Below are 16409 nucleotides of genomic sequence, written 5' to 3' on the forward strand. Positions count from 1 at the left end.
TGATAATACCAACATGGGCCAGTGAAGCGATGTCCTCCACAACTAGACTGAAGAACAAAAATGACAGCAACTTGTCTGTTCCCCTTCCTGATTCCCCAGTGTTGTTCCCCTCCCCAAATTCCCCAATAAAATCTTAAAAAAAAAAAAAGTAAAAGAAAAAGGGTTAGAATTACCGTCTCTCCTCAAAAATAAATACATAAAAAACATTACACATATTTATTTAGTTCTTGGTGCCTTTCTGTGGACCCTGAATTGGGGACTCATAGACTATATGACCAGACAACCAAAGTTTAGGAGGCCTTCCTTGAATACACTTTAAAACCTGATAGTCCTCCAGGTCCTCCTAGAGAATATGACAAGCAGTGAACCAAGGAGAGGGGACACCAGGGCCAAGGTTTCCCTTGTCCTCTACCAAAAAGTATCTATTACCATGAAGTTAGCCAGATAATCCAAAGGTCCCAACATACTTTTAAAGGTTTATCTTTTTTTATCCTTTCTTCTTGGCCTATGCTTCAGACAAACTGGATTACACACATTTCCCCCTTTCTTGGAATACCCTTCCTCTGTATCTCCACACATCTAAACTCTGCCTGTTCTTCAAGGCTTCAAATGCCTTCTCTGTTTCCCTCACCGCTTCTCCCAAACTAGAAGCAACCTCAGCCTACTCTGAATATCCACAGCACTTGGTCTGTATTCCCCTGAGGAACTTACTATGTTCTCCCTTGTATTACAGTTGTGCCTCCCCTACTAAAGGCAGGAGAAGTAGCATCGGTTACCCTTATAGAGGGACTTCTCACATATCCCTTATCTCATTTGAGTGAAAATTGGATCCCAACCACACTGGCCTGCTTAGACCTTGGTCTCTTGCCTAGACAAGAGCCCCACCTGACCCCCTAGTGGCAGCTCCTCCACCTACCCCCTACTCATGTCCATTCTGCACACTGATGTTGAATGTTTTCTTTAAAATCTGATTATGTCACTTCTCTGAGTAATATATACATCAATGGCTCCCAACTGCCTTTCTCAGCAGTTCTCAGCTCCAGGGTTCCAGCACACTGGCTAGATCTGGTGTGAAATGTCCAAAGTAATTTCTCACTATTAAAGAAGTACAAGTTAAACAATTTACAAATATAGAGCACTTAGAATAGTGTCCAGCACACAGTAAGCATTTTAGGCATTATTAATGCTGAAATTTTAAGACTTATGAAACAGGCGTAGCAGATGTTTTTGGTGCTCTGTCCACATCCCCATGGCCCTCTTCTGATTTTAGCTGCAGCTGCAGGGACAGTTCTGCACAGGCTTACAGCATCTCTCCTCAAGGGCCCTATGAGTCTCCCTGCTTTTCTGTCCCAGAGCGTCCTTTTCTTACAAGCTCACTCAGTCCATGAGGAGGGCAGCATGGAAGTACAGGGGCATTGGTAGGCATTAATTTTCATCTGATGAAATAGCTGCCTCCCCTGCCTACACTGCTACAACTACCAACCATCGTCCAGGGGAAGGTAACAGTAACAGAAATCTTTATTACAGCTTGGTCAGTGTCCTACTCCCTGGCACTTTTATCAATACCTTCCTGTGGCATTTCAGGCCATCTGCCTTATCCTTCTGATCCTCCTGCTTTTGGCCCTCTAGCACATGTTGAGAAGGCAACACCTGAGCATCTGCTACTTTAAAAAAAGTCAGTGGGCTGGAGTGGAAAAGAAAACAGAGACTGCAGAGTCATAGGTCCCAATGTCAAGGAGAGGGTGAAAAGAGAGTGGAGGAGCCTTGAGACCTGGCCTTTCTTTTGCCTTAGGCTCTAAGTGGATTAAACCAACCTTCAGGAGAGACTGGATGAAATACTTCCAGCCACAGTCAAGACAGAAATGGAATTAGAGGCTGACCTGCGCAGGCGCAGGGAGGAGGCTGGGTTCCCTCCCAGGCTCACCCGGCGGCCACAAGGCGAGTAGAGTACCCCGCACGAGGAGCCTCCCTCCTGTGATCCCCCTTTTCCTCCTGAGGTCCTCAGAGCATGGAACGGTCTGGGAGCCCACCTTCTGAGGCCAATCAGGCCGCTTGTCGCTCTCTGCCCAGGGCCCAGCCGAACCTGGAAAGCGGATGCCAGCTGCGGGCTAGGCGCCCAGACAGGAAGGGCCACCGGAACTCTCGGATCGGCTCTCCTCGCCGCGGTTCTTACCTCTTTGTCCGCTGCCTTCTCCTCAATACCTAGTAGCGCGTACAGGTCCATCTGTAAGAGCTCCTGGGTCACCGCCATGGTTCCAACCCTGACTGGATTCGTACTACAACTCCCAACAGCCTAAGCTTGCGCGGGGATTCCCGGGGACGGTCGGCCACAGCTGGCTGAATGGCGCTTAGCCCCCTGGGAAATGTCGTGTTCTGGGTCAAGCTTGACTGCCTCTGAGGGAAGCGAGGCGTAGTGAATGAACTACGACTCCCAGCAGGCCCCGCGCCCGCGGCTATCGGTCTCAGACTGGGGTGGCAGGTCGCGATTGCCCAGCGGGAGGCTGCAGCTGGCCAGCGTGCGGGGGCGTGGGGGACAGCGGCGGAGGTGGGTGAAGGTACAAGGGGTTCTGGACCTGGCGGGCGTGATTTCAGCTCTGTCGACCCTGCCTCGCCACATCGGGAACCAGGATGGAGAGTAGGTGCTACGGCTGCGCTGTCAAGTTCAGCCTCTTCAAGAAGGAGGCGAGTCTTCTCTCCCCGCGGGCTAGAGGGCTAGGGAGGCGCGGAGTGGAGGGAAGGAAGAACATGGGACTTGCCGACTTGGTTTTACGGTCCCTTTCCAGCTGTGTGATTCTGACAAAGTCACTGAACCTCGGTTTCCATTTCTATAAAATGGGGCAAGCACTCCCTCACTTGCGGGGTTGGTGTGTAGTTCTAGTGAAGTGCTGGAGGTGAAGGTTCCCTATAAACTGTAAAGCGCGCTCCTGGCATTTATGGAAAGCTAGACTTTTCTGTCTACCAAGTGTAGGATCCGGCTGTTACCTTCCCTCCACCCTGAGTCTCCGCAGCCGGGTCTTAGTATCCTGTGACCAGTCTCCATCACTCTTTCTGCTCTGAAACCCGTCACCATCACGCAACCTGCCCTTTCCCGATTTCTTGAGTTAGATTACTGCCCTTCCTCCTGCCCACAGGACACCATGGCAAAGGCTCTCATGCCTTCAGCACAGACCCATCAAGTTCCCCTGTAAACTGCAGGCTTCCTCTGCCTCAGCTGTGACCAGGAGATAGGCACCAGATAGGATGAATGGAGGGAGAGCAGGTATGGAGGCAGATCCGTGTAGCACTTAGAAACCTGGGTTTGGGAGTCAGGGTGGTCAGGGTTCAAATTTGAGCTCTGATGTCATATTCACGGGGAGACCCTTGTTTGGGCAAGTCATGTAATCTCTCTGACCCCATCTAAAATAGGAATAATAATGGTGGTCATCAGGATTAAGTAAGATCATGTGTAGAAATCATGAGGATTAAATCAGGTGATGAATGTTAAGTACTGAGCTTAGTGCCTGGCACACAATAAGTGCTTAATAAATGGAGCCTATTGTTATCTCATCCTGAGCCAAGCCTCCCTCCATCTCTGCTAGAGCAGAGAAGGCATGGGCTCTGCACTCTCTCTGATGCTCCTTTGTTGCAGAATCAGTGGACCTGGAGGGGCTTTGCCTATTTCTCTTCTACACCCCAGTGTCAGGGAATTGCAGACAGGGTAGAAAGCATGAATTTTGCATGAAGCTTTACTTGATTTGAATAAAAGACTGGAGATTGGGGAATTGCTTTACCCTCCACCCTTGTTTCTCCCCAGGCCTTAGAGGCCTCACTCCTCATCCTCCTCCCAGCAGCTGGTCCAACTTCAGTGTCTTCTCTCTGTGTGTGCTCAGAGAGTCCCAGGGAGGAACCTGCAGGGACAGGTGAGAGGTGGATAACCCTGCTTCATGTTTCTTGTAGAACGGCTGTAAGAATTGTGGCCGGGCCTTCTGTTCCGGCTGCCTTAGCTTCAGTGCAGCAGTGCCCCGGGCTGGAAACACCCAACAAAAAGTTTGCAAGCAGTGCTATGAGGTTCTGACCAGGTGAGAGGCCGACATGGGTGAGGATTCAGCCAAGCATGGCAGCAGGTAGCTGGTCAGCCCTTGCAGCCTTGTGCTCTGTGTCCAGAGGTTAGCCCAGGAAGTGTTTGGGGTGGGGGGCACTGACTGGCAGATGGCAGGACTTCTGACACCAGATTTCTTCTCTATAGAGGATCTACTCCTGCTAATGCCTCCAAGTGGTCACCACCTCAGAACTATAAGAAGTAAGTACTGAAGGGACTGAGACAAATGGAGCCCCAGGATAGGACTCTTTTCCCAGCCTCTAGATCAGTTGAGCACAGAGTCAGGAAAACATCCACCTCTCAGGCTCCTGACTGCCCTCTTGGGCTCAGAGAGCAGCTCATCAGCCCTCTCCCCAGATAAGGTTCTTGGTAGACCTTGCCCTCCCAGTTGGACCCTCTGGCTGGGCAGCTGGGTTGAGTTGCAGGGTAACATGAGCAAGAGCCACAGAAGAGTGTTTATTGGAGGCCACCCTAGATGCCTAGAAGTGATTTGAATGGGAAACAGTGAGTGGGTGCCTTCACCCCTCCCTTTCACTTTCTTCAAGAGTCTCTATCTCATATTTTACTAGGCGTATGGCAGCCTTGGAAGCCAAGCAGAAGCCCAGCACACCACGGAGCAAGGGACTGACCCACCAAGACCAAGTCATTGCTGAGCGCCTAGCACGGCTCCGCCAGGAGAACAAGCCCAGTGAGTGGGGGCAGGCAGGGTAGCCTAGAGGACACCATCCAGGGCTCCTGGGACTGAGATGCCTCTGGATCTTACAAGGTTTCCCCATGCCAATTGCAGAGTCAGTGCCCTCACAGGCAGAGATAGAAGCCAGGCTAGCTGCGCTAAGGGATGAACCCCAAGGTTCCGTCCCTTCCACCCAGGAGATGGAGGCACGGCTTGCTGCACTGCAGGGCAGAGTTCCGCCTTCTTGGACCCCCCAGCCGGTGAGTGCTATGTCTTGAGAAGGAGTGAGGACCAGCAGAAGCCCAGATACATGTATGCTTATGTCCTCTGTAGGAGTTGGCAAGCCTCTGACCCCCACCTCCTGATCCTGCTCCCAGGCCTGGGAACTAGGGACAAGTAGCAGGATTGGGTGGGGCAAGAAAGAGTGGCTCCTCGGTCCTGTTGGGGACTGTCAGACCGACTTGACTGTGTGGGCCCTGGATTAGTCCCCCTTTCCTTGAGCACCCACCCCTGACCTAGACTGCTGTGGACCTTATGGTGGGGTTTCCCCCTATCCTGCTCCACAATGAGTTTCCCTCCTCTAAGCAGGCGTATCAGACACCAGACACCAGGACCGAGGCCCAGCAGGCGCAGGATCTGCTGACACAGCTGACAGCAGAGGTGGCTATTGATGACAGCTGGGAACAAAGAGGCCCAGGTAACTTCTCCACTGGGACCCCCAGGAACCTGCCCTCCTCCTTCCCCAGGTAGGAAAGGTTCTGCTGCCTACCCTTTGGGAGGTAAATATAAATCAGAGATCAGTATTATAAGAGCTACCATTTATTGAGTGTTTACTTCAACAGGAGCCAGTGTAAACCTAGTGGATAAGCTTGTAGGCTTTAGAATCAATCCATGATGCTCTGTTCTACCACTAACTAGCTGTGTGACTCTGAGCAAGTTACTCGACCTAAGTCTCACTTTCCTTATCTGTAAAATGGAGGTATGTGTGGTAAAACCTATCTTGTGGGGAAGTTGTGAGGAGTAAATGAGGTAATCCAATAAAGTCTTAGGACCCTGCCTAGCTCATAATAAGTGCTCAGTGAATGTTTTTTGCAATGATGATAAGGAGGAGGAAGAGACTATTTAATTTTAATTAAAATTAAATAAAATTTAAAATTCAGTTTCTCAGTGGTGCCAGCCTCATTTCAAGTGCTCAATAGCCACACGTGGCTCATGGCTACATCTTGGACAGCACAAACATAAATTATAATATGTAATGTTTCTGTCATCATAGAAAATTCTATTGGACTTTGCTATTCAAAGGCTTAAGAGCAGTGGTTCTCAACCAGGGATGATTTCACCTCCGGGGCCCATTTGGCAGTGTCTGGAGATTAGTTTTTTACATTTAGAAAAATGGAGGAAATACTCATTTGTAATATAAACCACAGGAGCTAGTGTTGAACAAAAAGCTGATGCTCTATGGTGGTTTTTTTTTAAGTTGAGAAATGGGCTCAGTGGCTTCTGATGCGAGATCTTGGAATGTCTCTGCCTCCCTGGCTGCATCTCTCCTTCCAGCTGCCTCTATCCAGAATGACCTCAACCAGGGTGGTCCAGGGGGCCAGAGTGCTAACTCTAAGGGGCAAGCCACCGGGTCCCTGGAGGGGAAGAGCAGGCTGCTGGCTGAGGCAGCAGTCAAGCTGCAGGAGGAGAACACGAGACAGGAGAAAATCCTGGCCCTCGCCAAGCGCCTGGCCATTTTGCCGGGACAGGACCCCAACAGAGGTAGAGGCTAGGGAGCAGCTACTCACTCATGTCCATTGGGCAGCCCCCCTCCCACCTACAGGCCAAGCTCTGCAAAATGGCTGCACTCCCTGCCAGGCTGAGTCAGGTGCCAGGGGTCCCTGTGCCCAGGGGTCTGTGGAGTTCTGCTCAGACGTATGAGGAAGGTATTGGGGCAAAGCAGTGGATGAGGAATAAGTAGCAGCCATCAGGAGGCAGGGGACCCTCAGTCCCTTCAGGTGCAGAGCCTTCGGCTCCTGCTCCCCAGCCCTGTAGGGAGGGGCAGGGTCTGATCTGAGTGGCAACAGAGGCTGCTCAGCTCTGGAGCAAGTGCCACTGGAAACCAAACCAGCTCCCGGAGGCAAGAGTACAGCCACTCAGGTGCACTCGCTCAACCTCACTCCTTTTCCCCTGTTCCTACTGCTCCTTCTTCAAGTGACCCTCCAAGACTGTCACCTCCCAGACAGTGATGACGATGAGGAGACAGCCATCCAGAGAGTCGTGCAGCAGGTGGGCCCGCCTTACCCTCCTGACCACCCCTTGTCCTGTCCCTACCTTACTGCCCCATCACACACCTGGCCCGTTCACCCTGCCTCCACTCTGGGACTGGGTGGCCCGTTACTCTGCAGCTGCTGTTCTAGCGGTGGCCCCACTGTCCCTGTGATCCAGACCTGCCCCCTGGCCCCTTGAGATGGGGTGTCAGTAGCCACAGGCAATATATAAAGGAAGATGGGTTGAGAAGCTCAGGCCATAGAGCCTTCAGCCGAGGAGGGGAGGACTTGGGCCCTGAGCAGGGAGCTATATGTTTTCACCCTGTCCACAGCTCACTGAAGAAGCCACCCTGGATGAGGCAAGTGGCTTTAACATCCCTGTGGAGACAACTCCCGGACCCCAGGCCCAATCCTGCAAGGCAGAGCCTGAGGTGAGAAAAGCCCCAGACACACCCCCAGGCCACCACCACAGCCTCCCTCCCTGCCTGGCCAACTGCTCCTGCCCTCCTACTCATGCTCCATTGGGTACCTTACTTCCCCCGTTCCTCTCTGATCTCCAAAGGCCCAGGCCTTAGCCCCCAAGCCTGAGGCTGACGAAGAACTCCCCTGGTGCTGCATCTGCAATGAGGACGCTACCCTGCGCTGTGCTGGCTGCGATGGAGACCTCTACTGTGTCCGCTGCTTCCGGTGGGTGCAGATGGCATGTTCTGTGCAGGCAGAGAGTTCAGGGGCTACTTGTGATCCCTGACCTGTATCTCTTTGCTCCACAGGGAAGGCCATGATGCCTTTGACCTTAAAGAGCACCAGACATCTGCATACCACCCCCGACATGCAGGCCGAGAGTACTGAGGAAACCCTGGTCCTCCTGGGAAGACAGTCTTACAGGCAGTCGCACAGCCTGGGATGCCCACTTCTGGGCCCAACCTCGGCATCTGATGGAAGAGCATGTCAGGCTAGACTGCTCATGGGTGCACCCTCTCCTGAGCGTCGGTGTCCCTGGAAGGAGGAAAGGTTCTCCATTGGAGATGATGACTGGATGAGCCAGACGGAAGGCAGAAGTTGAGAGCCCTCCACCAGAGAAGCCTGGACTGGGATTAAAAGGCATGATGGGGAAAGATCAGACTGAATCTAAGGACGAGACTTAGAACCTGCTCAAGGGCCCAGGGCCCTCTCCTAGTACTTAGTATATCTAATAAAGTATGTTGATTCCGTGGGCCCAGCATCTTTTATCTCTAGAACCCTGTAGGCCCTGAGCCTGGACCCTTGGAGAGGTGGTGAGAACAGAGTAGGTTATAAGTCCAGTCCTGTGGAGTGAGGGAAAGGATTGAGCCCTCCTGCAAGCTTCTCCAGGAAGGAACAGTCCCACCCATCCTGGTGGCCTCATAGGTGGTAAGCACGAATATTCATCCCACTGAACTGCACTGTGCATCCTGCTCTGGGCAGCCCAGCTTAGCCCCTAGGCCCCACCATTTGGATTTGCAGCCTCTCAGGTACTCAAACACTGCTTGCACAAATAGTGGATGCATATCTTGCTTCCTGCCTTACTCCCAAAGGACACCACTTCCCAGGGTTCTTGTCCCAACCTGCCTGCCATTCTGACTCTGTCTGTTTCCAGCAACTCCCTCCTGACCCAGTCACTGGCTTCTCGTCATAAACCCTTTACATCCCTCTGCTTAGCCCCTGCTTTTTCTCTTCCTCTGGCTGGAGCCAGCTCAAGAAAGAGTCCTCAGCCTGAGGCCTCCTGTATCATTTAGAGGGGGACAGGGTTTAGCCTTCCTTGATACCCCACACCCAGCTAACTTTTTCCTGTTACCTCTCTGGAGTTCAGAACTAGTCTTTGCCATCTGGGCTCCTGTTCTTGGTGATGCCAGGATGCTTTGTGTCTTAGCCTCCAGGCCTTGCTAGATTGTGATTTCTCTGAAGCAGAACTGTGACTCATTCTTAAGACTGGTTTGGATGGATGGAGGGAGGGGGAGAGGGAGAGAGGGATGGGTGGATGGGTGGATGGATGGATGGATGGATGGATGGATGGATGGATGGGGTGTGTGGATAGTGTCATGATTCAGGATGCTGGCCTTCTGATATATCACTTCACCCTCTCCCTCCCCGGTCCCTCAGCACAGATATGCTCCACACTCCAGCTGGGGCTCCTAAAGGTTTTATCTGCGTGGCTGCCAAGGAAGCACTGGGTGACAGCCATGGCTCTTAGAAAGCCCAGCTGACAGGAGCTAGCTGTGACTGCACAGAACACTAGGGGTGTCCAAAAGTCCCTCCTCATCTTCCATGTTCCTTGTCTCTGTCCCAAGGAGCTGTTTCCCTCTCAGCTCAGGATCCAGAGGTTCAGGGTAGGCCTGGCAGTGCTGAGGATGCTGAAGGTTTATTTCTGAGGCCGACTGAGTCTCCTGAGTTTCTTGAGTTGACTGAGTAGCTCAGAGATAAAAGGCTGAGAGAGAAACAGTTGAGATTAAGTCACGGGGTCATGCGGACCCACCACACTGCCCTCCCTAATCTCCTTCTGATCCCATCTCCCCAGAGCCAGGGAAGAAGAGAAAGACCCAGGGCCAAGCTTTGCTTTCATTAGCTGCCTCCCCACTGGGCCTCCTCTTACCCACAGACCAGCAGAGCATCCTTACCTCTGTGGGGTGGGGGCAGTCTCGGAGAATAGCCTGGGTAGAAGAAAGCAGACAGTGGGTCCCCAAGCCACAGCATTTTCCCACAGCCCCCAATCAGTCTTTCAGAAATTCTCGCCTCTGATTTGGCTCTCCCCATTCTAACCAAGGAGGCAGAGCTTGGGTTCCTGGTTTCCCCTTAGTCTAAGCCCAGTTTCCATCCCCCAACCCCTGGGCCCAGGGCCCAGCCCCCCATTCTACCTCCAATTGAGTCTTCTGCTCCTCTGTGGATAGTTCCATGAGAGTCTCCAGGTCAATCTCAGGCTCAGGAGTTGGTTGACCCTGTTTGGGAATCACATGGGGTTCAGAGGGGCCTGGCCAGGTGGTGCTGGAGTGAAAGTTACTGTCAGGAGTTCACCCATCTCCCACTTTATTTCCCATGTTCAGTCTCCCTCCTCATCTTAAACCACCCATTCATTCCTCCATAAGTGTTACTGAATACCTATGTTCTACTTGAAACAGCCCTAGGGTTCTTTAAAAACAGTACCTGTTTAATTTCAAAAGTTATGTACATTGTTGGTTGGTAGGGGTGAAAAACGGTGCAGCTGCTTTGGAAAACAGTTGGCAGTTCCTTAAAATGTTAAATATAGGGTTATCATCTGACCTAGCAATTCCACTCCTAGGTCTATTTCCAAGAAAAATGAAAACATGTCCACGCAGAAATTTGTACATGAGGGCTGGCCGAGTGGCGTGTTGGTTAAGAGTTGGCTTGGGACGCCAGCTCTGAGCAGCAGGGCCCTGGTTCGGATCCCACATGAGGGCCAGTGACGCTAAGCCCTCTACAGCTAAGATGGTGAACAATAGCTCGCCCTGTTGCTGGAGACAGCATAGGCTCCAGCGGGGCTGGCTGGCAGCTGGCGTGCACTTTCATGAACTGCCGTGAGCCGCCATGAAAGGCCGTCCAATAGCTGGCGAGCGACTGCCTCAGCCAGGAAGAGCGCAATGACAACACCAAAATGGGCCAGTGAAGCAACATTCTCCACAACTAGACTGAAGAACAAAAAGACAGCAACTTGTCTGTTCCCCTTCCCTGATTCCCCAACGCTGTTACCCTCCCCTAATTCCCCAATAAAATCTTTTTAAAAAAATTTGCACATGAATGTTCATAGCATCATTAACCATAACAGCCAAAAAGTGAAAACAACCCAAATGCCCATCAACTGATGAATGGATAAATAAAATATGATGTAGCTATACAACATTATTCATCAATAAAAGGAACAAAGCACTGATTCATGCTACAACATGGATGAACCTTGAAAACATTGTTGGTGAAAGAAACTAGTTATAAAAGTCCACATATTATGCAATTTAATTTGCATGAAATGTTCAGAATAGGTAAATCTACAGAGACATAAAGTAGATTAGTGATTTCTTAGGAAGTGGTGGTGGTAGAGAATGAGACATGACTGCTAATGGGTACATGGTTTCTTTTAAAGGTGATAAAATTGCCTAAACATTAGATTGTGATGGTTGTACAACCCTGTGAAGATACTTAAAACCATTGAATTGTACACTTTAAATGGGTGAATTGTATGGCTTGCGAATCATATCTCAATAAAGCTGTCTTTAAAAGTTATAGTCATTGAAAAAATTTAAACAATACAGAGTTTATAAAACTAAAAATGAAAAAAACGCAAGGGAAATAGAAGTCAGGTTACAGACTGGGAGAAAATATTTGCAAAAGATATATCTGATAAAGGACTGTTATCCAAAATATATAAAGAACTCTTGAAACTCAACAATAAGAAATGAACAACCCAGGGCCGGCAGAGAGGCTCGTTGGTTAAGAGCTGGCTTGGGATGCCAGAGGGCCCCGGTTCGATCCCACATATGAGGGCCAGTGACACTGCCCTCTACAGCTAAGATGCTGAACAACAGCTCAACCTGGAGCTGGGCTGCCGTGAGTCGCTGGCGACAGCGTAGGCTGCAGCCCCTGCTGCAGTGGGTTGCCATGGGCTACCATGTGTAGCCAACAGCCAGTGTGAGCGGCCGTCCAGAAGCCGGCAACTGATCTGCCTCGCCCAGGAAGAGCGCAATGATGGTGCCAACTTGGGTCAGTGAAGCAATGTCCTCCACAACTAGACTGAAGAACAAAAGGACAGCAACTTGTCTTCCCCTTCCCCCAATTCCCCAGTGCTATTCCCATCCCCCAATTCCCCAATAAAAATCTTAAAAAAAAAAAAGAAGACAAAAAAAGAAATGAACAACCCAATTTAAAAATGGGCAAAAGATCTAAACAGATACCTCACCAAAGAAAATAGTCAGATGGCAAATAGCATACGAGAAGATACACAACATCATATGTCATTAGGGAACTGCAAATTAAAACAACAATGAGATACCACTACACACTATTATAATGGCCAAAAATCCAAAACACTGACAACACCAAATGCTGGGGAGGATGCAGAGCAACAGGAACTTTTATTCATTGCTGGTGGGAATGCAAAGTGGTACAGTCACTTTGGAAGACAGTTTGTCAGTTTCTTACAAAATTAAACACACTATTACCATACAATCCAGCAACTGTGTTTCTTGGTATTTACCCAGATGAGTTGAAAACATGTCCACAAAAAACCTGCACACAAATGTTTATAGCAGCTTTATTTATAATTGCCCAAACTTGGATGCAACTAAGATGTCCTTCGGTAGGTAAATGGATAATAAACCATGGTACCTCCAGGCAATGGAATATTATTCAGCGCTAAAACAAAATGAGCTATCAAGCCATGAAAAGACATGGAAAACCTTAAATGCATATTATTAAGTAAAAGAAGCCAATCTTAAAAGGCTACATGCTGTATAAATTCAACTACATGACATTCTGGGAAAGGCAAAATTATGGAAACAGTAAAAAGATTAGTGGTTGCCAAGGGTTAGGGGGTATGGCAGGAGGAATAGGTGGAGAACAGAGGATTTTTAAGGCAGTGAAACTATTCTGTATAATATTATAATGGTGGATACATGTCAATATACATTCATCAAAATCCATAGAATGTGTAACACCAAGAATGAATCCTAATATACAATAAGGACTTTGGATGATTATGATGTTTTGATATAAGTTCATCAACTGTAGCAAATGCATTGTTCTAGTGGGGGATGTTGCTAGTTGGGGACACCATGCCTGTGTGGGGACAGCGGGGATATTGGAACTCTCCGTACTTTCTGCTCACTTGTGCTATGAACCTAAAACTGCTCTAAAAATAAAAATCTATTTAAAAAAAGATGTGAACTCAAGGGTCAAGATTTAATAAATTTAATAATTTTTTTTACCACTTTACCAAAGACTTCCTTAAGTAAAACTGGCAAGATGGTGGAGAACATGATTACTAGTACACATTGGTGTCACTTTCTTGACTCATGCTAAGGGCCACCATGGCTTTTGCATCGTCAGTGCAAATGTCAACATAGTGGAAAAGGCAAATGACATCTGAGTATTATTATAGAAATAATCATGGACACCTGAAAGGATCTTGGGGACCCCTGGAGTCACCAGAACACACTTCAAAAACTGCTGCCTTATCCATTTTTCTATTGATTTATTCAGTTTTTTCTTACGATTTAAAAAGTCTTTTTCTTTTTTTTAAATTCAGATTAGCCCTACCATTCCATATATGATAGAAATATCATTTGTGTTTGGGAGAAGGGTTGGGGAAATAGGTATATGTGTCTATATAGTTTAATCTAATGATCTTTTCCAGTTTAGGTTTTGCTTCCTTTTTTTTATTTTTTACTTTTTATGCTTAGCAAGTTCTTCCCATACTGACTGGAATAAATATTTGATATTCACCTTTACATTTTTCTAGAGGTTTGATAACTTTACCTTTTCCACTTTATTATTTAATCCTTTGGAATTTATTCAACAAATATGCGTCAAATAGCTACTATTATTCCGGCACTGTGAACTTGGAAACTTCAGTGAATAAAACAAAGACGCTGCCCTCAAAGAGCCTACATGTTAAGGGCAGTTGAGGAGACATAATAAAAACAGATGTACTAAATATAATTTGTTTAAAGGTAAGTGTTATTGGGGGAAGTGTCCCATATCTTGATTAGGGTAGTGGATACATATGACAAAGTATATTCAAATGTAGACTTCAAAATGGGCAAATTTTACTCTCTGCCAGTCAGACAATTAAGTTCACGAACTCATCCTAGAAAAAGTGCTACGCTACATACCTCATTGCTGACTATCACTACAGTCACCTTCGAAGTGCTCCCCTTGGGAAGCTATGCACCAATGCCAGAGCCTAGTCCATCCTTCGAAGCAATTTTGGACCTCTTTTTCTGGAATGGCCATCAGAGCTGTCGTCATATTACCCTTGATGTCTTGAATTTCATCAAAATATCCTCCTTTCAATATTTCCTTTATCTTTTTTTTTTAAGTTGCAGAAAAGGAATTTATTAGAGGTAAAAATACATTTCAAAGAAGCAGAAGTGGGCCCGAGCAGTAGAGAATGGCTCAAGGGCCATTATTAGAAAAGGAAGTACACTCCAAAGACTTTGGAGCGGGCCGAGCAAAGAAAGCTCAAAAGACCAATATTTCCTTTATCTTCAGGTAAAGAGAGAAGTCATTGGGGACCAGATCAGGTGAGTAGGGAGGGTGTTTCAATACAGTTATTTGTTTACCGGCTAAAAACTCCCTCACAGACAGTGCCATGTGAGCTGGTGCATTGTCGTGATGCAAGAGCCATGAGTTGTTGGCAAAAAGTTCAGGTCGTCTAACTTTTTCACGCAACTTTTCAGCACTTCCAAAGAGTAAACTTGGATAAGTGTTTGTCCAGATGGTACAAATTCATAATGAATAATCCCTCTGATATCAAAAAAGGTTAGCAATATCGTTGCAACCAGTTCGTGAACTTAATTGTGAGACCCCGTAAAGTTAATTTAAAAAAAAAGAAAGAAAAAAGATGGCTCATCTATTCTCTCACTCTTCTCACTGCCAATGGGTAACTACTGTTAATAGTTTTTTTGCTCCCTCAATACTTTCTAAAAAATAAATAGTGCTAGGGTTCTAAGTTAGCTCTTTCACCCTAAACTCTAGATTTCCTTCTCCCTTTGTTTCCTTGGTTTCTAGCTCATCTATTCATTCATTCATTCATTCATTCATTTAATGCATATCTATTGAGAGCATTCTATGCACCAAGCATTGTGATGAGTTTTGGGGCTGTAGTACCAAGACAGACACACAGGATACTGCACTTGAAAAGCTTATAGTCTCCTGAGGGATATAGACAAATGAAAAGGCAGTTACAATACAGGGTGATAAGCACTGTGATGAGATACTTTGGGAGCACATGGAAGGGAAACCTAACCAAGCCTAGGGTTTAGGAAGGCTTCTTGGAGGAAACGACCTCTAATCTGAGACCAGAAGGCTGAGTACGAGTTAGCCAGATATTTATGCTTCCGGTCATGATGGAGTAGCAGGGACCAGATTTCTTCTCCCAACAAAAGTAACTATAAAATTGGACAAAGCTATATGAACAACATTTTCAGATATTGGACAATAGGTAGCTCAGGACTACCTGAGAGAAAAGGGAAATAAAAAAAGGTAAACTCTATAATTGCCCTGAATTTCTTCCTGGAGGCAATTTCCAGATGACACAGCTGAGAGGGAGAGCCCAAGTAGAGCACAGTGGTCTTGCTAAATTCATATGACAGAGGTCAAAATTCAGGGTTGGGGTGACTGGAAGTTGCTGGACAAAGTTCTGGAGAGAAGGGAGTTATAAAGAAAGAGGCCTCTAGAAATCTGCATAAGGGGTCTCTTGAGTCTTTGCTGAACACAAGATGCACATTCATAGGGTAAACTTCACAAGCCCAGGTACTATGAGGCACTAAGGGTACAAAGATAAATAGTCTCAGACCTCACAGAGGACTGGAGGCAAATCACAATTCCACCCAGCCAGAATACGTAGACAGTCATCAGTGATCATGTACGGATTCAGCACAGACCTCAGATGGGCCATGCTTTACTATTGAGGTAAATTACTCTCTAGATTAAAGGTTACTCTAGACTCATACTAACAGAGCTTAAAAAACAAGCCTCAGAAGGATCAAACTGAACCACAAGTAACTAAACTACCTACTAGGACAAAGCCCAACACTGTTTAAATACTTACTCAACACCATAAAACTCACAATACAATCCAGTACCCAGTCAAAAATCACTAATTATGACAAGAAGCAGGAAATGTGACCTATAACCAGGAGAAAACTCGGTTAATAAAAGCAGACCTAGAAATGATACAGATGCCAGAGTTAGCAGACAAGGAAAACATGAACATAGAAATGAGAGAAATGGAAGACATGAGAATCAAATGGAGCATCTAGAGATGAAAAATACAATATTTTAAATTTTAAAAATTACTGGATAGAATTCATAGCATATTTGACACTGCAGAAAATGGATCTGTTGAAGATACAGCAAATGAAACTAGTCAAAATGAAGTGCAGAAAAAACAAAACAAAACCTCGAGGTGAAGAACAAGGGAACAGATCCAGAGCTTTGGTGACCTGTGGGATGATATCAAGTGGTCTAACATATGTATCATTGAAATCCCAGAAGGTAGAGGGTGGGATCGAATAGTAAAGATATATTCTAATGATTAAAATTCTGCCTGTAGGGCCGGCCGAGTGGCACAATGATTAAGAACTGGCTTGGGATGCCAGAGGGCCCCGGTTCGGATCCCACATATGAGGGCCAGTGACACTGCCCTCCACAGCTAAGATGCTGA

The 16409-nt window shown here is 47.4% G+C and overlaps 3 protein-coding genes across 5 annotated transcripts in view; 1 reads left to right on the forward strand and 2 right to left on the reverse strand.

Moving 5' to 3' along the window:
* The window catches only part of DNAJC17 (DnaJ heat shock protein family (Hsp40) member C17), a 37016-nt gene extending 34622 nt beyond the window's left edge, over nt 1-2394 (reverse strand). The window contains exon 1 of the mRNA XM_019644987.1: nt 2174-2394. Within this exon, the coding sequence (XP_019500532.1) occupies nt 2174-2251 (78 nt within the window). The 5' untranslated portion in view covers nt 2252-2394. The remainder of the gene's footprint in view (nt 1-2173) is intronic.
* Nucleotides 2395-2540: 146 nt separating this feature from the next.
* Nucleotides 2541-8215, forward strand: ZFYVE19 (zinc finger FYVE-type containing 19). 3 transcript variants are annotated; one of them, XM_019644986.1, is made up of 11 exons: nt 2614-2682; nt 3937-4058; nt 4226-4279; nt 4648-4766; nt 4866-5011; nt 5340-5448; nt 6306-6512; nt 6946-7019; nt 7333-7431; nt 7563-7687; nt 7771-8215. In XM_019644986.1, the coding sequence occupies exons 1-11, from the start codon at nt 2629-2631 to the stop codon at nt 7847-7849; spliced, it is 1188 nt and encodes a 395-aa protein (XP_019500531.1). In that variant the 5' UTR covers nt 2614-2628; the 3' UTR covers nt 7850-8215. The 3 variants fall into 3 exon arrangements, with proteins under 3 accessions (XP_019500529.1, XP_019500530.1, XP_019500531.1); XM_019644984.1 differs by lacking the exon at nt 6306-6512 and having other exon boundaries at nt 2541-2682; nt 5337-5448; XM_019644985.1 differs by lacking the exon at nt 6306-6512 and having other exon boundaries at nt 2541-2682.
* A 927-nt stretch (nt 8216-9142) lies between these two features.
* Nucleotides 9143-16409, reverse strand: part of PPP1R14D (protein phosphatase 1 regulatory inhibitor subunit 14D) — a 21595-nt gene continuing 14328 nt past the window's right edge. The window contains exons 2-4 of the mRNA XM_019644991.1: nt 9871-9951; nt 9634-9666; nt 9143-9443 (exon numbers count right to left, since the gene is read on the reverse strand). Coding sequence (XP_019500536.1) covers nt 9378-9443; nt 9634-9666; nt 9871-9951 — 180 coding nt within the window. The 3' untranslated portion in view covers nt 9143-9377. The remainder of the gene's footprint in view (nt 9444-9633; nt 9667-9870; nt 9952-16409) is intronic.

The sequence above is a fragment of the Hipposideros armiger genome, unplaced genomic scaffold (genome assembly GCF_001890085.2).
Source record: "Hipposideros armiger isolate ML-2016 unplaced genomic scaffold, ASM189008v1 scaffold_92, whole genome shotgun sequence".
Lineage (NCBI taxonomy): Eukaryota > Metazoa > Chordata > Mammalia > Chiroptera > Hipposideridae > Hipposideros > Hipposideros armiger.

Coding starts and splice junctions, on each gene's coding strand:
- ZFYVE19 (XM_019644986.1), top strand. CDS start 2,629: ATGGAGAGTAGGTGCTACGGCTGCGCTGTCAAGTTCAGCCTCTTCAAG. Junction 4,767..4,865: donor CCGCCAGGAGAACAAGCCCA/GTGAGTGGGGGC, acceptor TGCCAATTGCAG/AGTCAGTGCCCTCACAGGCA. Junction 6,513..6,945: donor GGGACAGGACCCCAACAGAG/GTAGAGGCTAGG, acceptor TCCTTCTTCAAG/TGACCCTCCAAGACTGTCAC.